Source organism: Macaca fascicularis, chromosome 3 (assembly GCF_037993035.2).
Source record: "Macaca fascicularis isolate 582-1 chromosome 3, T2T-MFA8v1.1".
In the NCBI taxonomy this organism is placed as follows: domain Eukaryota; kingdom Metazoa; phylum Chordata; class Mammalia; order Primates; family Cercopithecidae; genus Macaca; species Macaca fascicularis.
Window position 1 is genome coordinate 165,574,748 of NC_088377.1, and position 26,063 is coordinate 165,600,810.

A 26,063-nucleotide genomic window follows, 5' to 3' on the forward strand; every position below is an offset into this window, starting at 1 on the left:
ATTTTAGCCAATTCAGACAGGTCTTGTTCCCCATAATTTGGAATTCTCATTCAGATTTGACCAAGTCCGGTAGAGTTGGTCAACTCTGAGACCAGAGAGAAAGACCAGAACAAACAACAAAAAACCCCACAGTATCATTACTGAGCACTCTAATGGTAAGGAGAATTAAGACCAGCTGACTGTTAATCATAACCTTATCCAAGACAAAATCCCAATTCAGCTACTTACCTAGGAGTGGGTCTCAGGCTGAAGACAGCTCTCTACCATCCTAGAAGCAGGAAAAAATTCAAACTGGCCTTCCCTGTTGGAAAGCGAGCTCAAACTCCAGAGATGAGTTACCTGCCTTCCATTGTCATGAAAGCAGAAAAACTTGCCTTCCTTGCTGGAAGAAAGTAAAACTCAGAAAAAGAGTTGTACAGCAAAATAAAGTTTAGATCTCAACCAAATTTTGGGTGATTGGGGATTCTCTGGAGGGAGGGAAGATTCCAGGCCTCAGCAAATTGTCCTGTTGGTTGGAGCCATAAAAGTTCAAGCTGGTACCAAGCCAGTTGGAGATTTGTCAAACGTCAGGGGCCACCTCCATGTAGAGTCCCTTCCACTGATCACCAAATTGTAAAGCAAAAGGTATTTGAGATATGTCATACTACATTTAGAAAGTCTATTTTGCAAAGGTTAAGGATGTGCCTATGACATAGCTTCAGGAGGTCCTAACAAATGTCACCAAGTTGGTTAGGGTACAGCTTGCTTTTATGCATTTTAAAGTGACATGAGACATCAGTCAATATGTGTAAGATGTACATGGGTTTGGTCCAGCAGGACAGGACAACTTGAAGTGGGGGGTTTCCAGATTGTAAGTAGATAAGAGACAAAAGGTTGCATTCTTTTGAGTCCTTGATCAGCCTTCCACTGAATACAAAATTTAGTCTGGTTCAGTGAATCTGCATTTTTATATAAACAATAAGGTAGAGGAAGCAATCAGATATGCATGTCTCAGGTGAGCCTCAGTGGGATGACTCTGAATTCTGTCTGTCCTTTGTCCAGGAGGCATTTTCTTGTGGGCAAATTGTGAGGTGGGTGTGTAGCTTTTTAAACTTTGTAGCTAGCTTATTTAGGAATAAAATGGGAAGCAGTTTTGCCTGACATGGTGCCTATGTTGACACTTCCCTTGGCTTAGTGATTTTGCGGTTCCGAGATTTATTTTCTTTTCAAAACTCTTAAAAGTAGTATTTTTCTATCATAAAAAAATGTCAAACTTGCTTTATCATTTTGAAAATGTTAATTTTAATTTATTTCATTAATTTTTAAAGGAGAAATTACTTTTTCTTTTATAATCAATGCTGTATTTTCTTGAAAACAGTTCCATGAAGTGTATGCTTCATTTGTATTACACTATAGAAATATATTATTAATTTAACCAAAGCTGAACAATAAATCCAGGTGCATGGCTCAAGCCTGTAATCCCAGCACTTTGGGAGGCCGACGTGGTGAGATCACTTGAGCCCAGGAGTTCCAGACCAGCCTGGATGTCATGACAAAACTCCATCTCTATAAAAAATTTTAAAAATTAGCCAGGTTTGGTGGTGTGCACCTATAGTCCCAACTGCTTGGGAGGCTGAAGTGGGAGGATCACTTGAGCTTGGGAGTTGGAGGTTGTAGTGAGCTAAGATTGTGCCACTGCACTCCAGCCTTGGCAACAGACTGAGATTGTGTCTCAAAGATTGAATTTGCTGAGATTAAAACACCACACACACACACACGCACACACACAAACACACACACACAGACAGGTTTCCCTACCACATTACACAGTAACATTTCAAAAGATTAAATCTTCCTTTAATTGACTGGGCAAAGGGCTGTTTTTTCTCACCCAACAGGTTAAATACTGCAGAGCTAATAGATTGGAGTGACTTCTGACCTAATCACATCTTAAAGGAAAACTTTTCAGTTTTTACTTTAAAAGTAAGTTGCCTTTTGTTCTTTCTACTGCACAGCTTTGTAGCAAAAAGCAGGTATGGTTTTGTAAAAAAAAGATACAAAGTTCTGTAATGTGCCACATTTTAAGCAGTTTCTTTAACCTCAAGAATCTCTGGCTTGTTCAAAACATATCTAGGTGACACTGAGAAAGTTAAGACGAGGCTGAAAGAACCAAAGGAGAGGAATAATTATGACAACAATAATAAAGAGGAAAGAAAAAAGAGTTGATGAAATGCCACCTACAATGGGATTAACTTCTCTTGTTGAATCAAGTTTATGATAATCTATTTCTGGTCAATTTATTTATAAAATACAATAGTTTAAGAAGTTTCCTAGAAAATAATCTTACACAAAAGCTCCTTTCATTCGTGAAAATATTTGTAAATATTTTTACTTTAGGAGAAAAAATACGCTTTTGGGGATATTATGCTGGTCTCTTAAAAGTTTCTTTAAAACTCTTAGCTTGGAGTCACTGTTACTTGTAACTGGATGTATTAGTCAGCCTTTGGGTTGGACTTATGAACTATGTACCTTGGAAATGCCACACATCCTACCAAATGCGATGAGGATACGAGGGCAATCAGCTTGGGACCTACCACTCATGTGGAAATTTGCTTTTCATTTTTCATGTTAAAGAATGATTCCCACAGTATGTACAGAAGTAATTTAGAACACTAAAGTTATCTCAGTATCCTCAGGCTTCCCGAGGCTGGAGGCCATTTTCAGTATTGTAACAAAGTTTGGTAGTTTTGAGTGAGGTCTGTAGAGAAATGGAAATTGACGAGGTGCCTTGTGCATGACTTAGATTTGGAACTCTCTTTGCTCCTCCCCCTTTGGTAATGTTACGGTTTGCTTTCACCAAAGTTATAGTCTTGCCTTTTTCAATATTTGTCCATATTTCTAAATTTTTAAAAATATTTATGATCATAATTTATATTCAAAATCTATAACAATTTTAATGGTAAGAGGATTGTGTCTAAATTCAGTTCTTAATTCCATTGAGATATTGTATACATAAACTCACAGGAAATGGGAATTCCAAAAGGTAGATTCTGAAGGCAGTGTCTTGACTGACTTCTATATCCGTTATGATTCTCTAGAGAGAAAGCATTTGTCATGGAAATAAAGCGTTTGTTGTGGAAAAGAAAAGCAGAGGACTAAGCCAAGAAATTTGGCTCTTTTTTTTTTTTTCCTGTCTGATACTCCCCTCTCCTTACCTCAAAAATCCTAATCTTCCCATAACATCATGTTGTATACCTTAAATATACACAGTAAAATTTATTCGAAAAAAAATTTCGCAATCATCAACTCCTCTTCCTCTTACAAGAACAAGAATCCCCTGTACAAGCATCCTGGTAGATAATGTGTGGAGAGGTTTATGGTTATTTGTCTTTCCTCACTGAAGGGAAGCTGAGATTCAAATTTGTTCTGGCAAACTATTTTCTAACATTAAAATTTTATTCATTTCCACTTTTTATTTGAGAAACAGTATGATAGTTGGATGAAAGAAAATTAGAAGATCAGAAATATATAATGGACACTCAGAAAATACAAATATTCTTTCACATTTTTGAATAGTTTTAATTCCTTAAGCATGCACATACATGTTTTTGCATACTTCAACAGTGTGTAGTTTTGTACTTTATTTCACTTCGTATTTTAGGCAAACATATTTACATGTTGCATCATTATCTTTGTAACTAGTTCTGATATCTGCATACATTCTTTCAGGTTGAAATACCATATTAAATCATTTCTTATCATTGGGTATTGAACTTGCTTTTTATTTTTTCTCATTTCATAGATGCTACAATACATAGTGGTGAATACTACATGTGTGAATAACTACACGTAGCTACATAATTTTTATTACAAAATCATTTTGAACTTATCCTTAGACAAGTGATTCCTAGTTCAAAGGATTTAGCTAGCATGTGTTCCAGTGATAAAATGCCTTTACAACAGGAATAAGAGTTTAAGTAGAATTTTAGATATATTCAGAATTTAAAGTTTCTAAATCTATTTTGAGAGAAAATAATCTTTTTTATTTTTTTTCAAAGGGATGCTAATGACTAGCCAGTGCTCTAGGAAGACATTGAGACCAGCCAACTTCTTGCCTTGATACTACTGAAGAGACATTGGGTGGCTGGACTTTGAAAGCAGACTTCTGGGTAAGTGCTATTGTTTGGGTTTGGGGAATAGCAAAGACTTAGCAGAAGTGCTTTAAGAAGCAATTATCTACACAATGAGCAAGGAAGACACTTAAAAATGCAACTTTAATAGGTATAAGTTGAATATAGAGCTTAGGAATACTAGTGGAAAGATAAGGTCAGGCATTATTACCTGGGGTTAAATTAGTTAAGATTTTCCAGGAAGATGAGGTTCTCTATTAGGGTATCTATGTATTTATTTTTATTTTTTTAATGGTATCTTTTTCATTAAAAGATATTTAAATTTAATTTTATTTTAGATTAAGGGTTACATGTTCAAGTGTGTAACATGAATATATTGCATAATGGTAGGATTGGGCTTCTAGTGTACCCATCACACAGATTGTGACCAATGTAACCAACAGGTAATTTTTCAATCCTCATCCCCCTCCCAACCTGCTCCCTTTCAGAGTCCCCAATGTCTATTGTTTCCATCTTTATGTCCATGAGTACTCATTGTTTAGCTCTCACTTAAAAGTGAGAACATGCAGTTCTGTGTCTGAGTTATTTCACTTAGGATAATGACTTCCAGCTCTATCCATGTTGCTTCAAAGAACATGATTTTATTTTTTTTATGGCTGAATAGTATTCCATAGTGTATATACACCTCATTTTCTTTTTCCAATCCACCAATGAGGAACACTTAGGTTGATTCCATGACTTTGCTCTTGTGAATAGTGCTACAATGAAGATTTGAATGAAGTTGTCTTTTTTATATAACGATTTCTTTTCCTTTGAGTAGATAGCCAGTAATAGCATTGTTAGGATGATTGGTAGTTCTATTTTTAGTCCTTTGAGAAATCTCCACGCTGTTTTCCATAGAGGTTGTACTCATTTACATTTGCACCAAAAGTGTATAAGTGTGTCCTTTTTTCTGCATCCATGACAACACTTTTTTTGACTTTTTAATAATAGCCATTCTGACTGGTGTAAGATGGTATCTCATTGCAGTTTTGACTTGCATTTGTCTGGTGGTTAGTGATGTTGAGCATTTTTCATACATTTATTGGCCTCTTGCATGTCTTCTTTTGAAAAATGTCTGTTAATGTCCTTTGTCCACTTTTTAATTGGGTTGTTTGTTTTCTTCTTCAATTTTGTTTGAGTTCCTCGTAGATTCTGTGTATTAATCCTTTGTCAGTGACATAATTTGCAAACATTTTGTCCCATTCTGTAGGTTGTCTGTTTAGTCTGTTGATTATCCTCTTTGCTGTGAAGATGCTTTTTAGTTTAATAAAGTCCAGTTTGTTCCATTTTTGTTTTTGTTGCATTTGCTTTTGGGGTCTTAGTCATAAATTCTTTGTCTAGGCCAATGTCAGGTTTTCTCTGTAAACAGGTAAAGTTCTCTATTAGATACTTTAAACAAAAAGATGTTATTCTTGATGCTAACTTCTAGGTTTATCCTCAATTTTGTGCCAATTCTCTGTTCCAAGGCTTTGCCTTAGATTTATGCTGAGGAAAAGATATTTCACTGATTAAAATTTTAAGCATAGAAGTGTCCATTCTTTTTTGAAGACTTCTATGGGTAGAGACATTCTCAACAGGCTCATTCTGCCCCATGTTTTTCATTTATTTATTTATTTATTTATTTATTTATTTTTTTTTTTTTTTGAGACAGAGTCTCATTCTGTCACCAAGGCTGAAGTGCAGTGGTGCTATCTCGGCTCACTGCAACCTCCGCCTCCTGGGTTGAAGTGGTTCTCCTGCCTCAGCCTCCTGACTAGCTGGGATTACAGGAGCCTACCACCACGCTTGCCTAATTTTTGTATTTTTAGTGGAGATGAGGTTTCACCATGTTGGTCAGGCTGGTCTCAAACTCTTGACCTCAGGTGATCCGCCCACCTTGGCCTCCCAAAGTGCTGGGATTACAGGCATGAGCCATTGAGCCCGGTCCCCCATCTTTTTCTTACATAAAATGAACACGTGTAAATAGATTTAAATGTTAATTTCAGTAGGATTAGCTTACTCCTTCCCTGAGATACAGGGAAAGTTAATCCTTTATTCCATTTTCTTTTCCCTGTCCCTGCCATTCAGGCATTAGTATTGACAGTTGGTATTTAAAAGCAATTCGTTTTTCCCCCTAATATTTTTTTAAGTGAAGATTATCTAGGTCCTGAATAAAGAAATTTATGAGTATTTAAGCTACAAAAATCTTTAGGTACTTTGTATGTTCTAAACATGAAGGGAAAAATTCACTATCTTCAAAACATGAGACTATAATAGTCTTTATAATTTTATTTTATTCTGATATGGTGATCTCTTTAGAGTCATATATTTTTCAGCAATGGAAATCACCGGATAATTTGCTATGGTAAGGACACATGTTCCTGGGAAGAAAGTATAATTCTTGTTATACTTTCATAAAGCAGTATACTACTAATCTAATTTAAAAGAAAGTTTCCAATTCCCTCCTAGAATCACAGAACATTTAAATATATCTTCTTGCAGGTAATTTTTGCAAATCCTAAATGCTGAGTATATACATAGTTTAATTTCTTGAGCCCAGACCATTTTATTGTACCACTTTTGTGGTTTAATACAGCCAGAGTATGTGCTATAACACCTTGCTTTGTCACAATCAGAATGACAAGACAATCTTACTTATCAAACACTATAAAAAGACCAAAATCTATATATTGCTTTTCTTAAGTTAGGCTAGAGCCAATCCTTTTAGTAGAAAATGGAAAGTAGTAAAATGTTTTATTAACTTTAGACATGAGAGTACATTATTTTAAGATGTGATTGAGGAGTGTACCAAGGAGCCTTTCAACTTGTTTGGTAGAAGTTTTTGGTTGATTCAATACATTCAGCCAAACTGTTGATTTACTACTTCTGGCAGAAGTGAGTTTGCTCCCCTTTGATTAAAAAAAAAGAGAAAAAAGAAGAAAGAAAGAGAAAGATGAAATTTCAGAATTCTATGAAAGGTTGTTTTCAGTATATGGAAGACAGCTAGCAAGTGGTCTTTCAGGAAGCAATAAACAGAATGAGAGGATCAACTTGGAATTTATTTTCCTCCAATGGGCTTTTGCTAAGGCATTGCTTGGTACAGCATTCTGTACAGCCAGAAAGGCAAAAGGAAAATAGCTACAGTCTCCTTTCTGTAGGCCCAGTAGTGATTTGGAAAGATGAGAAAAATGTTAACTAGCATAGAGTTTGTATCATACATGAAAGGAAATAATTTCATAGATTCAAGCACAGGAGTGGGTCCTCCATCTTCTAAGATGAAATTAAACCCCCTGCACTTAAAGTTGAGAACTTGGTGAAGCTTACATTCTTTATTATGAAATGCATCATAACAATGTATTCTGTATTTCTTTTTTCAGTTATAGGTGACGCAACTTGCAAAACAATCCTGAAACATGAAACAAGAATAATAATATTTAAATGTAACTTAATCATTATACCTCTTTATCCACCAAAGTGAATTCATTCCATTCCCTTTCATCTGTGCTCACACTTTGCATCAAATATTGGGTAAACCAACGTGTGTAGGAAGAAATAAATGTTTTCATAGTCATTACTCTTTACAATGGGAGTGCTAAAATTCAAGCACATCTTTTTCAGAAGCTTTGTTAAATCAAGTGGAGTATCACAGATAGTTTTCACCTTCCTTCTGATTCCGTGTTGCTTAACTCTGAATTTCAGAGCACCCCCTATTATTCCAAATGTGCCTTTCCTCTGGGCCTGGAATGCCCCAAGTGAATTTTGTCTTGGAAAATTTAATGAGCCACTAGATATGAGCCTCTTCACTTTAATGGGAAGCCCCCGAATAAACGTCACCGGGCAAGGTGTTACAATATTTTATGTTGATAGACTTGGCTACTATCCATATATAGACCTAACCACAGGAGTAACTGTGCATGGAGGAATCCCCCAGAAGGTTTCCTTGCAAGACCATCTGGACAAATCTAAGCAAGACATTCTTTTTTATATGCCAGTAGACAATTTGGGAATGGCTGTTATTGACTGGGAAGAATGGAGACCCACTTGGGCAAGAAACTGGAAACCTAAAGATGTTTACAAGAATAGGTCTATTGAACTGGTTCAGCAACAAAATGTACAGCTTAGTCTCCCACAGGCCACTGACAAAGCTAAACAAGAATTTGAAAAGGCAGGGAAGGATTTCATGGTAGAGACTATAAAATTGGGAAGATCACTTCGGCCAAATCACTTGTGGGGTTATTATCTTTTTCCGGATTGTTACAACCATCACTATAGGAAACCCGGTTACAATGGAAGTTGCTTCGATGTAGAAATAAAAAGAAATGATGATCTCAGCTGGTTATGGAATGAAAGCACTGCCCTTTACCCATCCATTTATCTGAACACTCAGCAGTCTGTTGTAGTTGCTACACTCTATGTGCGCAATCGAGTTCGGGAAGCCATCAGGGTTTCCAAAATACCTGATGCAAAAAATCCACTTCCGGTTTTTGTCTATGCCCGCCTAGTTTTTACTGATCAAGTTTTGAAATTCCTTTCTCGAGTAAGTAAATCAAGGTATGAGGGCTATGAAATGAAATTCACAAAATACGTTTATTGAAATTTAATATTATTTTCGAAGGGAGTGAAATCTAGTTTTTAATATTAGGAATGTGTACACAAGTAGTTCTACATTATTTTATGAATGCAAAATAAGAATATGCTTAATCTTTAATGTAATGTCTTTATCTCTTAGTAGGCAGGGAGAATTAGGTAGTATAGACAGTGTATGAACTCAGTTTCTTTTTTTTTTTTTATTTCTTAGGCCTGCTGTCTTTTCAATAGAAGTGATTGAAACAATAATAGTATCTTATTTGTTTTATAGTAAGGCAATGGCTGTGTAAGAGATAGAAATAATGGGGAAATATTAAAATTATTATTATTGGGTCAGCATGCTTAGCTTCGGTGTTACTGTCCTATGTATAGCACTTTCATTTCGTTTTTATCTGCTAACTCTTTCTGTCACACTTTCCAGGAAGAACTTGTGTCTACGCTTGGTGAAACTGTTGCTCTGGGGGCTTCTGGAATTGTAATATGGGGAAGCCTCAGTATAACGCGAAGTATGGTAAGTTGAATTGGTAGAAAATAGGTGAAAATATTTCTATGTTTAATGTTTTTGGGGATTGTTTTGGTATTAAATAAGAAAATAAGTAGTACTATGCTTAGCAGGCAGTAATAGGTGCTGAAGTATTACTGGCTGAATCAAAATACATTTGTGTGGTGGTTGTAAGGCAGAAAATAGTATACCCGTTTTCCAGTGGGGAAATAGAAATTCAGTGAATAATTGATTTTCTCTAGGCTACATGACTATTAAGTAACAAAAACAAGACTACAATCTTAATTTTCTGGCATGGTGTTTTGTATCAGAAGATAGGTCCTTGTTCCTTTATTTTCATTCTTGTTTAATTCTGTATATCAGATCTTTATCCCCCACCTCATCAACCTTCTTGACCTAAGAGGAAAGCTGTCCTATGGACATTGCTGAGTTGAAGCTGAATTTTTTCTTCTCTGGTGGATGTGGAAATACCAATGATGAACATGCCATGAGGAATGCCAGATGAAGCTCCTGGCCCAAGGGTCCTATCTTAGGATTTTAGCAAATAGTCTACACTCTAGTAGTCTAAGAAAGCCTTTGAGAAGCATTGTATTCATCTCTTATTGTTTGGATAGAATAGACATAGTCTTTATTTAAAAATACTTAACAGCAGTTACATTTATGAGAATTTTTTAAGGTAATCGGAGCCCATCTGCCTATTTTGTATAACTCTTCTGCCTGTTTTGTATAACTCTTACTCTAATTGGATCTCTAATATAAAGGAATAACAGGAAATATAAGTTCAGAAAAAGGTATGTGACCCTTGGTAAAGTATTTTATGTGTCAGAAAATCATTGTAAAATGATAATTTTCTTAAGTAAATTCTTAATTTTTATTAGTTGTTTCCCCAAATCCATAAACTCCCTTCTCAAATGTCCTATTATTTAAAAACTTATACATATTTATAAATTCTCCATACTATTTTCTTTTCTTTTTTTAAAAAACTGAAAACTCCACTCTTACTCTGAGGAGGAGTGAATCAGGCATTCCTCAATGAATAGGATGACATGACATACTATTTAAGTATCACACTTGTTTTTTAGTGGCCCTTTAAGCTTAGATTCAAATTCTACTACTATGTCTCTCAAATCATCTTCAGTATTATCCATACCAGAGACAATCCTTCAACTTTTATATGATTATTTTCTTCTTAGTGGCATTGTCCCAAAATTGTCCCCTATAGATTCTGTTGTATATATTTCTGCTACCTTTCTCAACTTCTGATTATTTTAAATAATAGATCTATCATTACTTCCCCTTTTTTCTATGTCATTTGCAATCAATAGTCATGGATTACTTGTCATGTTTTCTCTGATTCATTGACAACTTAAGAAACTGGTAATTGCAGGTTTACTTGCAGTTACTGGAATTGACAGAAAACAAATGCAAATGAGCCATTTCTTTTCATTCCATTTTATTAGATCTGGTGGTGTGACAGAGTCAGCCCTACTGGTCCCAACTGAGACCTAATTGGTAAATATTCAGGGATTTTGTGAGCCAGTTGTTAATCACTGCCATTATTAAAAATTAAATGATAAAAACTTACAATAAAAACTATGTTAAAAACAGGTGACACATTTCAATATATCAATTATTTTACCTCATTTTACCATGGTCCATGCTCTTGAGATTATTTACGTCTTTCATACTTTTATAAATGGAAATACTATGTAATAATGTGCTACTTCATGGCATGCTACCATAATGTGTAATGGTGGTATACTTGATTCCCAGATCTGCATTCAGTAATGTTTGGGAGGTAGCTTGAAATTGGCCATGGCAGGAGGATTTACACCATGGAGATTATATACATATATATATATATATATATATATATATATATATATATATACACACACACACACACACACACACACACACACACACACACAAATGAGAAGAACCAAGTCTTACCTGTTACAGAGCCACTTTTAATGTATTTCCATAGACTACAAAGTATGCAGGTTAATGATTCTCAAGTCATTCTCACCCTTTTACTCCTCTTTGTATAACCCTCGTCTCTGTGGAGTTGAGAAAGCAGCTGCAATGTTATTTGAACTTGGTATAAATTCTCATTTCCCTTGTATTGGGAACATAGTGTTGAAGAATATTGAGAAAGTCTATGTACTCTTGGAACTTATGAGTACTTAAAAAGTACACAAGTAAGAAACATTTTTGATATGGTAAGTGCTACACAGAGAATTAAAACAGAGATGTGGAGAACTTATCAAGGAATGTATCAGAGAAGGGCGTTGTCTAATTTGAAGCTGCCATCTGAATGACAGGATGAAGTCAATTGTGGTAAAAATTAGAGGAAAGACCATTCCAAGCAGTGGGAACAGTAAGTGCAGTTTGAAATGAACCTGCTGTGCTAGTGAAATAGCTACTATGTCTAAGGTAGAATGGATGTGGGAAGGTTGTACAAGAGGAGGAAAGGGTTATACCGTGTCACATTGTGCACAAGTCAAGAGAAGAAGTTGAATTTCATTCTAAACACCATTCAAAACTATTGGATTGTTAAGAAGATGGATGGTGTATTAGTTTTCTATTGCTTTCATAAAAATTACAACAAACTTAGTGGTTTAAAAAAATAGAAGAAATTTGTTATCTTATAGTTCTTAGATCAGAAGTCCAATATGAGTTTCAATGGACTAAAATCAAGATGACAGCAGGGCTGAATTCCTTTCTAGGAGAAGATACTTGCTCATTTGGGTTGTTGGCAGATTCACTTCCTTGTGCTTGTAGCAATGAGATCCCCATTATCTGGCTGGCTATTGGCAAATGGCTATTTCCAGCTTTTAGAGGCCAGTACATTCCTTAGCTCAGGGCCCTCTTCTATCTTGAAAGTCAGCCAAGGCGCATTGAATCTCTCTTACACTTTGAATTTCTCCTTCCTTCACTTCATCTTTCTAACTCAGCTTGAAAACTTTCTACACTTTCAAAGAGTCATGTAGTTACATTGAGTCCATCTTGATAATTCAGGATAATCTCCCCTTCTCAAGATCCATTCCTTAATCACATCTGCAAAGTCTCTTTTGCCATGTAAGCTCACATTGTCACAGGTTCCAGGGAATTAGGATGCAGACAATTTTGGCAATCAGTTATTCTGCCAACAATAGATGACATCATCTCAAGGAAGATGAAAAGAAATATATTCAGATGGAAGCTGCTGAGATTTCTTCACATGCCTGCATATCTACCACCACCACTTCCTTTGGCCTGAAAAAGGACTAGCACAACTACCTCATTCAATGGAACTGTTGAATATGAAAAAAAGTGATCAACTTCAATATTTCTTAGAGGATAGTGTCCAGGGTTTAGAACATGCCAGTCTCAAGATGAATCATTTTAGTTAGTCATCACTCATAGTCTGCCAAATCTGTAAAAGAGTTGTCATTATTCACCCATAACTTGACTATACATAACATTTAGTAGAAAGTATACTCAATTGAACCTGTTTAACGTATTTGAGCCAGCAATTTATAAGCCAAATTATAAGCCTTTTCCATGCTATTTAAACTTGTCTGGCAGGCGAGGCATGGTGGATCATGCCTGTAATCCCAACACTGTGGAAGGATGGGGTGGGAAGATTGCTTGAGCCCAAGAGTTCGAGACCAGCCTGGGCAACATAGTAAGACCTCACTTCTACCACAGAATAATACCAAAATTAGACAGATTTGGTGGCATATGCCTATAGTTCCAGCTACTCAGGGGGCTAGGACAGGAGGATTGCTTGCATCCAGGAGATCAAAGATGTAGTGAGCCAAGACTGCACCACTGTACTCCAGCCTGGGCGACAGAATGAGAATTTGTCTCAGGAAAAAAATTGTCTGACAAATGTAGTGTTTCTTACATTTATTTGTAATTTATTGAGGGTCAACTGAAAATATGGTATTCCCCTGTGTTCAGCACATTTATATGTATTGTTCTTTTAAAATCTATTTTCATAACAACTTTATGAGGTAAGCATCATAATTATCCTTATTTTCCAGATGATAAAGCTGAAGCATAATCAAGTTAATCAACTTGCCCAAAGTCACCCAGATAGGAAACTAAGACTTAGAAAGCCTAAGAAATTCCCAAGTTCCTACAGCTAGTCACTAATGGAACTGGGACTCCAATCAGGGCAAATGGATCCTAGAGACCATACTCTAACCTACTGTAACAGCTGTAGCATTCTATCCCCGGATAATGTTATGAATTATGGAGGAAGAGCAAGGGTAAGGAATATTAAGCCTCAATTAGTCAGTAATTCAGTGGAATGAAGTGGCATGTGAAACTTGTAAGTCTTACAAAAAGCAATTGGAATAATCTTGTTGGTTAAGGTAAAAAAGAAATTATCTTCTACTTCTTGCTACCTCTGGTTTTGCATTCTTCTGTAAAAAATTGCTTAGTACACTAAATTAATTCACATATCAACTAACTTTTCCTTTGATATTCTGTCTTATAATTTTACAGAAATCTTGCTTGCTCCTAGACACTTACATGGAGACTATACTGAATCCTTACATAATCAACGTCACACTAGCAGCCAAAATGTGTAGCCAAGTGCTTTGCCAGGAGCAAGGAGTGTGTATAAGGAAGGACTGGAATTCAAGTGACTATCTTCACCTCAACCCAGACAATTTTGATATTCGACTGGAGAAAGGTGGAAAGTTCACAGTACATGGAAAACCAACAGTTGAAGACCTGGAGGAATTTTCTGAAAAATTTTATTGCAGCTGTTATACCAACTTGAGTTGTAAGGAGAAAGCTGATGTAAAAGACACTGATGCTGTTGATGTATGTATTGCTGATGGTGTCTGTATAGATGCCTCTCTAAAGCCTCCCGTGGAGACAGAAGGATCTCCTCCAATTTTCTACAATACCTCATCCTCCACAGTCTCTACCACAATGTTCATTGTTAATATTTTGTTTCTTATCATTTCTTCTGTAGTGAGTTTGTGATTGCACGGGTTAGCTGAAATGAACAATATGTCCATCTTAAAGGGTGCTTTTTCAACTAATTAAATCTCGGAAAAGAACAGGTCTTGTTGAAAGATCATTTTTGGAAAGTTCTGTCTGAATAATTATACTTAGAAAATGATAATTTCCTTTGAACTTGACAAACACTGCTATATTTTATGAATTCTCAACCATGAGTTCAGGGATTTGTATTCCAGGAATCAATAGCTTATGTAAATACTCCAGTTTAGAGTGCAGAAACTCATATTATGCGTTTCACTTGCAAAGCTGCCAGAATTGTTTCAACACTATCATTCTGCACAAGACACTGACATTTTGATAAATAAAACTTGATATAGAGTGTTTAAGAACTTGAAAGTGAAAACCCTTTCAATACAACCCATCAATAAGACTTAGAGTGCTTGGATATTTATGTTTCTCCTCTGCTCATAATCGAGAGAGAGGGAGAAGGAAAAAGGATGGGTGGAAAAGAAATCAAAAGGAGGGAAGAAATAAGAGAAAAGAATTAGTATTTTTTTGCGTTCTCTGGTGCCATTGAAGACTCTAATTTGCACAGGAATGAAAGGAATATCTTCAGTGTATACAATTAACCTTCGACTCTGTTAAAGCGCAGAGCAGTTGTATTTGAATTTCTTGCCTAGTCTGATCTGTACAAATATTACTATCTCCTCCTTCCTTTCCACATGCCTCCCTAGAAACAAAAAGAGATGAAACCACATATTCCAAATCTAGTTGTCTAGATACTCTCAAATGATGGCACAAGTTTTCAGGATCTTAGTTTTTTTGAGGCATTACATTTTTCATGAGAAAAAAGGAGAATGTTTTACTTGTTACAGATCTCATTTCTTTATGTTTAAGCTTTAATATCTGAATTGAGACTGAGCTCTAAAAAGCAATAAAAATAATTCAAATGATTATGCATTTTTTAAAAATTAAAAAAAATTATGCATTTTTAAGCTTGAAGTTTTAAAAACTGAACCGCTTGTACAGTTTTTTACATTAGATTAGCTTAAAATCTTTTTTATTCTTTTTTCTCTTTTAATTTTAGTTGACATGTCCTAATTGTACATATTTATGGCATAGAGAGTGATATTTTGATACATGCATACAATGTGTAATGATCATGGTAATAAGGGTAACCAGCACCTCAAACATTTCTTTGTGTTGGGAACATGTAAGATTCTCTCTTCTAGCTTTTTGAACACACACAATGTTGTTGTTGATTATAGTCACCCTCCAGTGCTATAGAACACTAGGATTTATTCCTCCCCTCTAGCTGTTTTGTACCCATTATCTGGCCTCTCCCTATCCTTCTCTCCTCCCATCTTTCCTATCCTCTAATACTCATAACAATAATTCCGCTGTCTATGATTTCAATTTTTTTAGCTCCCACATATGAGTGACAACATGAGATACTTGTCTTTCCATGCCTGCCTTATTTCACATAAGATAATGGCCTCTAGTTCCATCTGTGTTGCTGCAACACATGACAGGACTCCATTTTTCTTATGACTGAGTAATATTCCATTGTGTATATATACCACATTTTTTTTTAATCCATTCATCTGTTGATGGACATTTAGATTGACTCCATACCTTGGCCATTGTGAATAGTGCTGCAATAAACACGGGATGCAGATATCTCTCTGATATACTTATTTTTTTTCCTTTGGATAAATAGTGGGATTGCTGTATCCTATGTGTATTAGTCCATTTTCACATTGCTGATAAAGACATACCCAAGACTAGATAATTTATAAAGGAAAAGAAGTTTAATGGACTCTTAGTTCCATGTGGCTGGGGAGGCCTCACAATCGTGGTGAAAGGCGAAAGCCATTTCTTACATGGTAGCAGCAAGAGACAGTGAGAGACGAGGGAAAGGGGAAACCTCTTATAAAATCATCAGATCTTGAGAGACTTATTCACTACCACACGAACAGTACGGGGGATATCTGTCACCGTGATTTGGTTATCTCCCACTGGATCCCTCCCACAACATGTGGGAATTATGGGAGCTACAAATCAAGATGAGATTTGGGTGGGCTCACAGCCAAACCCTATCACTATACTAGTTCTATTTTTAGTTTTCTGAGAAATTCCCTATCTTCATAATGTTTTTCATAATGGCTGGTCTAATTTACTTTCTCACCAAGAGTTCCCTTTTCCCACATCCTTGCCAGTGCTTGCTATTTTTTGTCTTTTGATAATAGCAATTCTAACTGGGGTGAAGGATATCTTATTGTGGTTTTGATTTGCATTCCCTGGTGATTAGTAAAGATGAGTATTTTTTTTCACAGACCTCTTGTTCACTTGTATGTTTTGAGAGATGTCTACCCAGATCCTTCAGCAATTTTTTGATTAGGTTGTTTTTTGCTGTTGAATTATTTGGGTTCCTTGTATATTTTATATATCAGTCAATTGTCAGATGCATAGTTTACAAATATTTTCTCCCATTCTACAGATTTTTGCTTTATTCTGTTCATTGTTTTTCCTTTGCCATGTAGAAGCTTTTCAGTTTGTTATAGTCCCATTTAACTATTTTTGTTTTTGTCACCTGTACTTTTATAGTGTTACCCATAAAATCTTTGCCTTAACCAATGTCCTAAAGTGTTTTCTCAGTATTTTCTTCTAGTAGTTTTATAGTTTTGGGTCTTAATATTTAAGTCTTTAATCCATTTTGAGTTGTAATTTTTTTTTATTCTTATAAAATCATTGCTGCTCTTTATGAAACAATACAAAGTGGAAAACTAAATGTTTCCTTCTCTCTTCCTTCTGCGAGTGGCAACTCCTGGTTTCAGTTTTTTTGTATATAATTCCGGAAATTTGCTAATAATATGGAAGCAAATGTGTGTGTATATATACACAAATAACAAATTGGGCTCTGGTGCCATAATTTTTGGTAACTTGCTTTTTCCATGTAGCAATATATTTTGGGTGTCTGTCCATATCAGTACATTTTTGTACTGACCACATCATGCTGTGATACCACTATATGACAATTTTAAAGGAAATTTCTTGTTGGTGAATATTTATTTTATGGAATTTTTTTCTCTGCCAAAAATTTTATAGTTAATATCATGTACATATATACCATGGCATACTTTTGCCAGGATTAAATGGAATTGCTGATGTGAAGGGTACATACATTTTAATTTAGATAGATATTGCAAAATTATCTTTCAAAAACTTTTGTTCCAATTAATGATCTCACTAATAGAGATGAACAACACTGGCCTTTATAGAATTCTGCAGTCATTGTTCACCTGATGGGTGAAAATGACATCTTGTTTTAACTTGGTTTATAATCAGTAATGTTGACATTTTTTTTCATAGTTTATTATGGGTATCTTTTATTTTTCTTTTCAGAGTAAACTTTGTTTTCTCATTTATACTTAAATTCTATTTTAGTAGACTGCTACCATTTCTAAAACGTAAGATACGACTTTTTAGATACCTGTAGATTATAGTATGAAAACAGAAGCCAAAGTTTAGCATTAAAAAGAACATTTTATTTTTTATCCCTTTTTATTTTATATGTGGCATTTGTCTATGAGAATCATCATTATATTTTTAAAGTACGTCAGTTACAAGGAATTACAAATTCATCTATCTACTGACTCTTACTGCTTTTATAAGGGCATAGGGCTATACAAAGTTTTGGCAAATTACTTTTTTATAAGAAATATCATTTAAACAAAATTCAAAAGTTAATGAGCTGTTAGTTTTTCATGGGAAGGCTAATTCTTGGCAGCAGGATATAGGGGGAAGAGCAAGCTAATCCCAGTTTAGCAATTTGCAAGCCGCTGACTTTGGGAAACTTAACTTCTCTGAGTTTCTTTCCTCAACTAGGTCAATTGTTTAGAAGACTAGAAAAAGTAAACAAAAGTTAGCTAGTACAGTGCTTGTTATAAGAATGGTAGGTGCCCAAAACATAGTAATGGTTATTTATTTGAAGAATGTATCTATCTTCCAAAATTTTTCCTCTATTAGATGATTTAAGGTTTACATTTGAAATATAAAATTGACAATATTTTTATTTCGTAAGGTAGTATATTAAGTAAAATTTATTTATAACATCTTTAATTTGACTGAAAACTACAAATTATCTCATTTAAGCACTATGTGCCATTTTTTAAGTACTATATTACATGTACATGCCAATTATCAGAAAAATATTGGGACCTCCGTGAAGGTGTTTATCTTATGACTGATGTGTTACATCTGTAATTAGACTCTATAAACGTTTAAAACATTATGCTAATACAACTTTGTTCACTTACTTGCTTTCTAATCATTTCAATACAGGATATATTTAACAATAAACCTCAAAGTAGTAGGTAGAATATATAATTTTTATTGAAGCATATCACTTCTTTTATTCTAATTTGCTAATCCTAGATAACAGATATAAGGACAAGGATGGGTTTGGATAAATATACAATTATGTAATTTTTAGACTATATCATTATAAATGATTTTATTTTTCTCTGCTAGGTTTTAAATTTTTGACTTTTTAAAAATGTTTAGTTTAAGAGACAGGATATTTTGCCATTTGACTGTGTTGCTCAGGCTGGGATGCACCAGCATGGTGATAGCTCACTGTAACTTTGAACTCCTGAGCTCAAGTGATCCTCCCGCCTCAGCCTCCTTAGTAGCTGAGAGTGCAGGTGTGACCACAGCTGTGACCCATCACATGTGGCACTGCTAGGTTTTAATTAAAGACTGGAGGTAAAGACATTTCTGGGTTCAATATGCTGTGCTTATAACTTTGTAAAAGTAGGAAAAACCATTAAAACTGCAATATGTATTATACAAATGTTTTTGAGGGCTGAGCAGGCAAAATTAAATACATAATTTTTGTATCCTGTAGAAACCTTAATTCCCGAATAGTTAGGGTTGCCTTTAGTGACGAATACTTTTAGTGATGTTCTGTTTCCACGTGATGCTGCCAATTAGTCTGACTGAAATTGTTAATCACCACTTTACAATTCTTCATAAATAAGAAGAGCTTCTGTTTATTATACAACAATCATATGCTTTACATACAACTTCTCATTTAATAATTTTTCTTCCAGTTGAAATAACTACACCTTAGATAAATGACTTGCCCTGGGTCAGACAGCTAATAAGTCCTAGAGGCTGAAAGAAGATGGGAGTGGGTGACTTTGACTCCCAAGCCTGTGCATTCCACCATTATACAATACTGCTCCTGCAAGGATGTGAAGTCAAGTAACATTATAACACAAAGGAACTAGTTCTTATTTCTTTTCACTCCAGGCTTCAGAGTAGCTTCTGACCATGGGTAAACAAAAGAAACGAATTTTTCTTTTGTTGCATTCGCTTTTGGCGTTTGGGTCATGAAATCTTTGCCCTTGCCTATGCCCTGAATGGTATTGTCTGGATTTTCTTCTAGGGTTTTTATAATTTTGGGTTTTGCATGTAAGTCTTTACTTCATGTTGAGTTAATTTTTGTATAAGGTGTAAGGAAGGGGGTCCAGTTTCAATTTTCTGCATATGGCTACCCAGTTCTCCCAGCACCATTTAAGAAATAGGGAATCCTTTCCCCATTGCTTATTTTTGTAAGGTTTGTTGAAGTTCAGATGGTTGAAGATGTGTGGTCTTATTTCTGAGTTCTCTATTCTGTTCCATTGATCTATGTGCTTGTTTTGTACCAGTACAATGCTATTTTGGTTACTGTAGCCTTGTGGTATAGTTTGAAATCAGATAGCATGTTGCCTCCAGCTTCACTCTTTTTGCTTAGGATGTGTTGCCTCTTTGGGGTCTTTTTCCATTCTTTGTGAATTTTAAAATAGTTTTTTCTAATTCTGTGACAAATGTCAATGGTAGTTTAACTAGAATAGCATTGCATCTATAAGTTACTTTGGGTGATACAGCCATTTTAACAATATTGACAAATGGGATCTAATTAAACTAAAGAGCTTCTGAACACAAAAGACACTATCATCAAGTGAACAACCTACTAGAATGGGAGAAAATTTTTGTAATCTGACAAAGATTTAATGTCCAGTGTCTACAAGGAACTTACACAAATACACAAGAAAAAAACAAACAACCCCATTAAGAAGTGGGCAAACGATGTGAACAGATATTTCTCAAAAGAAGACATTCATGTGGCCAAGAAACAAATGAAAAAAAGCTCAACGTCACTGATCATTAGAGAAATGCAAATAAAAACCACAATGAGATACCATCTCACATCAATCAGAATGGCAATTATTAAAAAGTCAAGAAACAACAGAGGTTGGGCTGGGTGCGGTGGCTCACGCCTGTAATCCGAGCACTTTGGGAGGCAGAGGCAGGCGTATCACGAGGTCAGGAGATTGAGACCACCTGGCTAACACGGTAAAATCCCGTCTCTACTAAAAATACAAAAAATTAGCCCCGTCTCTATGAAAAACACAAAAAATTAGCGGGGCGAGGTGGCGGGTGCCTGTAGTCCCAGCTACTTGGGAGGCTGAGGCAGGAGAATGGCCTGAACCCAGGAGGCGGAGCTTGCAGTGAGCGGAGATGGCACCACTGCACTCCAGCCTGGGCGACAGAGTGAGATTCCATTTCAAAAAAAAAAAAAAAAAAAGAAACAACAGATGCTGGTGAGGTTGCAGAGAAAAAGGAACACGTTTACACTGTTGGGGAGAGTGCAAATTAGTTCAACCACTGTGAAAGACAATGTGGCTATTCCTCAAAGATCTAGAAGCAGAAATAATATTTGACCCGACAATCCCATTAATGGGTATATATCCAGAGGAATATAAATCATTCTATTATAAAGACACATGCACATGTATGTTCATTGCAGCCTTATTCACAATAGCAAAGACGTAATCAACCTAAATGCCTATCAGTGGTAGACTAGATAAAGAAAATGTGGTACATGTACATCATGGAATACTATGCAGCCATAAAAAGGAATGAGATTATGTCCTTTGCAGGGACATGGACGGAGCTGGAAGTTGTTATCCTCAGCAAACTAACACAGTAACGGAAAACCAAACACCACATATTCTCACTTATAAATGGGAGCTGAACAATGAGAATACATGGACACATTGGGAAAAACACACACTGGAGCCTGTGTAAGGGGAGAGCATTAGGAAGAATAGCTAATGGATGCTGGGCTTAATACCTAAGTGACGGATTGATCTGTGCGGCAAACGACCATGGCGCACATTTACGTACGTAACAAACCTGCACATCCTGCACATACACCCTGAAACTTAAAGGTTGAAGAAAAAATAAATATATTTTTTTTCTGGGTGCTGTATCATAGGGAATAGGTTATCAAGGGTCATCTGTTAATTTTTTACATGCTTTCAATATGGCTTTTATGGATTAAAGGAGACACTGGCAATCGAGAAAAGAGGAAGCTTAGGTTATTAGAAGGTTGCATCACTTTACGATTTCCTGGGCCTCATTTATAACACACAGTAATAGCAGCAGGGGGCAGTAAGATAACGGCATCAAGTTCCCTGTGCTTCTTCAGCAGTAACATTTCTGTGTCCTTGAAGCCTTTTGGTTTCAATAAACAGAAATAATAGCTAGTCACAGTGCTAGTCACAGTATGTATCCTGAAGGAAATCAGTCAGCTTATATTTCAGATAAATCTGGTATTACAATGTAAAAACAGTATATGAATAATGTTACTGTTTGGTGATTGTCTGCAAGTTCTTCAGTGTCCTTGAAAGATAATTTTTTAAAATTACTTATAAAACTGATTTAAACTTTTTTCTACAAGTAAATTAATTTTGTGGTTATTTTGTCAGTGAGGGAATTGGTAGGGTAGGAAGTAAGTGATTATATATTCCCTGTGATTGTTTTATATATTCTTAGGAGTTATGCTGATAATTTTAAAACACAGACTCCAATATAGTATTTGTGAAACAGCACAGTGTCTGTGCATGTGTGTGTGCATGTGTGCACATGTGTGGGTGTATGTGTGTGTGTGTGAGAGATGGAGAGAGTGTAAGAGCCTCTGGAGATTGCTGAAATGCAAGAAGGAAGCGGGACATGGTGCAAGATGGGAGTTGGGGCTGGAAAGGTAGGTGTCAGATATGAAGTGTCTTCTGGATGATGTTAGTGAAACAGCAATTAATCCTTTAGCCCAGGTTGAAATGGTCAGATTTGTATTTTAAATCTGCAGAGAAAGTACGTTGTGGAGAAATTGGGTCTTTGAGTCTAGAGGCAGGAAAACTAGTTAGAAGGCTATTGCCATTATCTAGGCCAGAGAGGATAAAGTCTTGAATTAGGGAAGTATTAGGGATAGAGAGAAAAGGATAGAATTAGAAATCAATACTTGGATGATTGGATATGGGAGGGTCAAGGGAAAGCAAGGAACCTAATTTTTTGCAGGGCAGGTAAGCCCCCAAATTGGGTCTTAGCCTCGGAAGGTTCTTGGCTTTGCTCAGGAAAGAGTTCAAGAGTGACCCAGTGGCAGAAGAAAACAGCTTTATTGAGGTGGCAGTGTTAGAGCTTCATGACCGCTACTGCCGAGCAGGGCTTGAGAGTAGCTGCCAAGGGGCAGTTCTGCAGTCATATGTACACCCACTTATAATTATATGCAAACTGAGAGCAGGTTATTCAGAAATTTTGAGAAAAGGTGTGGTAACTTCTGAGCTATTGCCATGGAAAGAGAAGGCAACTTCCAGGTGTTGCCATGGCAACAATAAACTGTCATGATACTGGCAGGTGTGTCTTATGGAGAATTGCTTTTGGTGCCTCTTTCATGTTTCAGCCAATCTTCAATCTGGTCTGGAGTAAAGTCTTGCCTCCTAACCTCAATCTGACACCAAGTTCCTTGCCAGGACAATGTCATCGAGTCCTGAGAAAGGAGCACAGGTGGAGAAGCAGGTTTGGGGGATTAGGTTTTGAGCATGTTGTATTTGAGGTGCCTGTAGGGTATCTTGATAATTTTTTTTTTCAAAGCCATGTGATTTCAAAGCTCAAGAAAGAGATAAAGGCTGTGTCTTTAACAATGGATAATAATAGAGATAGTATGTCTAATAGTTTGAAAATATGGTTTCTAGAGCCAGACTACCTAAGTTTGAGTTCTAGGCCCATTGTTCATTGGCTGTGTAAGCTTGAGCAGGTTACACAACTTGTCTGTGCCTTTGTTTCCTCATCTGTGTGAGAATGAAATTAATTGATATGTGTAAGCTCTTTGATCAGTACTTGGTATATAGTAAGCCCCATATGCTTGTTTGTTGTATTGCTGTTATTTTTATTTTAGCTCTTATTTTTTGATTACTCGCTCTGGGCAAGGCCTGTGTTAAAAGATTATAGGCATTTTCTCATTTATCTCCATAATACCCTGTGATGGTGACACTGTTATTATCTGAAGAAATTGAGATTTTACTCTGACCAACTTTCCCAAAGTAACCCACTGGGAAACAAGGGCTAGGGTCAAGATGCAAACCAAGGTTGGAGTGCCCATTTTTAAAATGGGATTATTTGTTTTTTCACTGTTAAGTTGTTTGAGGTCCCTATATATTCGGGATATTAGTCCCTAGTCAGATGAACAGTTTACACATATTTTCTCCCACTCAGCAGGTTATCTCTTCACTCTGTTGATTGTTTACTTTGTTGTACAGAAGCCTTTCATTTAACATAGCTCCATTTGTCTATTTTTGGTTTTGTTGCTTGTGTTTTTGAGGTCTTAGCCATAAATTCTGTACCCAAGCCAATGTAGTGAAGCATTTCCCCTATGTTTTATGCCAGTAGTTTTATAGTTTGGGGTCTTATGTTTGAATCTTTAATATAACATGAGTTGATTTTTGTATGTGTTGAGAGATAGGGGTACGTTCTCATTCTTCTTCATATGGATATCCAGTTCTCCCAGCACCATTTACTGAAAAGGGTGTCTTTTCCCCAATATATGTTCTTGGCGCCTTTGTTAAAAATCAATTGTCCATAGAAACATGGATTTACCCGTCCATAGAAATGGGTTCCCTATCCCGTTTTGTTGGTCTATGTGTCTGTTTTTGTACCAATACTATGCTCTCGCTTTTGGTTACTATAACCTTGTAGTATATTTTGAAGTCAGGTAGTGTGATGCCTCCAGCTTTGTTACTTTTGCTCAGGATTGTTTTGGCTATTTGGACTTTTTTTTTTTGAATTCACCCACATTTTATGATTGTTTCCTCTATTTATGTGAAAAATGACACTGGTACTTTGATAGGGATTTCATTGAATCTATAGATTGCTTCGGATAGTATATCTAATAGCTTTCATGTATGGTGAAGAAACTGAAAACTTGGAACCTCAGAGCTAGCTCTGTATTTTAAGAGAGGTTTCTTCTTTCCCTAGGGTGGTGGTCAGAGGAATTAATACATCATATCTTTTTCTGTGCCCCAGCTTAGTGCTTCCTCAAGTCCTTTAGTCTGGGTTCACTTTCTTTACCTGGAGTCTCCTGGGATTTATTCTATATATCTCTATTGGTTTGCTAGTGATGCTATAACAAAGTGTCACAGACTAGATGGCTTAAACAACATAAATTAATTTTCTTACAGTGGAGGCTGGAAGTCTGGGATCAAGGTATTAGCAGAATTGGTTTCTTCTGAGAGTCATGAGGGATAAACGTGTTTCAGGCCTCTTCCCTTGGCTTGTAGGTGACTATCTTCTCCTTGTGTCTTCCATATGTTTCTGTTTGTGACCATGTTTCTTCCCCTTTTAAGGACACCAGTTATGTTGGATTAGACAATACTCTAAAGACCTCATTTTCACTTAATTACCTCTGTAAAGATCCTGTCTTCAAATAAGGTCACATTTTAAGCTACTAGAGTTTAAGGCTGGGTGCAGTGGCTAATGCTTGTTATCCCAGAGTTTGGGAGGACAAGATGGGAGGATTACTTGAGGCCAGGAGTTCAAGGCCTGCCTGAACAACACAGAGAGACCTCATCTCTACAAATACTACTACTACTACTACTACTACTACTACTACTACTACTACTACTACTAATGATAATGATAGTAAGCTACTAGGGTTTAAGAACTTCATCATATGAATTTTGAAAGGACACAGTTCAGTCCATATCAAAATCAGTACCTTTAGGATGTTTATTTTAATTGATAAAGACTTTGACTTTGATGAACCCAGTATACAAATGCTTGCACTACAAGTAAAGAAACATATTCTATTCCATAATTTTGTGGTAGCAAACAAAGGAAATACATTTTTGTTCTACATCTTCCCAGTCTGGTCTTCCTTTTCCAATTCATAAGATACTAAATAAAGAGGTTTTCTTCCTTGACTTTATAAGGAAGACAGTTTTGAACTCAGTTTTAAAATTAAAATCCATATATGTTTCTGTTTACTCAGCTAACTCTGTCTCATGATCAATATCCTTTAGGAAATGAAAAAACCATGATTATCATCACTAACATCCTTGAGTATTAAGTGCGGTCACTCTCCTAGATTCTGTGGGGAGAAGGCAAGTTACAAAGATAGACTTTTCCTCAAGATAGTCAGATTTTCATGGTATTATCCTTAACCTTTTTAACATCATGGAGGCTTTGGAAATCTGATGAAGCCTATCGATTTTCTTCCAGAAGATATTTATATAAGATTATAAGAAAAATTACGTACACAGCTTATTTTATTGCATTGGATCAAAATGCTGTTTATAAAGAATTACACCTTTTCTGTCAATTTTAGCATGGAAAAGTAATTTCAGGCAACATGCTTAAACATTGGGGAAAGAAAAAAAAGTCTATAACGTGCAAATAAAGTTAAAAATAAACTTTGGTTTTGCTAAAAAATAAATTTCAATGAGAAAGCATCTCTTCCTTATCATTTTTTTTTTTTTTTTTGAGATGGAGTTTCACTC

At 35.8% G+C, this 26,063-nt stretch overlaps 1 protein-coding gene across 1 annotated transcript in view; it reads left to right on the forward strand.

Moving 5' to 3' along the window:
- SPAM1 (sperm adhesion molecule 1) overlaps window positions 1-14,282 on the forward strand; it is a 34,491-nt gene extending 20,209 nt beyond the window's left edge. Inside the window, exons 2-5 of the mRNA XM_045387985.2 lie at window positions 4,038-4,148; window positions 7,508-8,667; window positions 9,139-9,228; window positions 13,717-14,282. Of these exons, the coding sequence (XP_045243920.2) occupies window positions 7,714-8,667; window positions 9,139-9,228; window positions 13,717-14,205 (1,533 nt within the window). The 5' untranslated portion in view covers window positions 4,038-4,148; window positions 7,508-7,713 and the 3' untranslated portion in view covers window positions 14,206-14,282. The remainder of the gene's footprint in view (window positions 1-4,037; window positions 4,149-7,507; window positions 8,668-9,138; window positions 9,229-13,716) is intronic.
- Window positions 14,283-26,063: the final 11,781 nt, after the last annotated feature.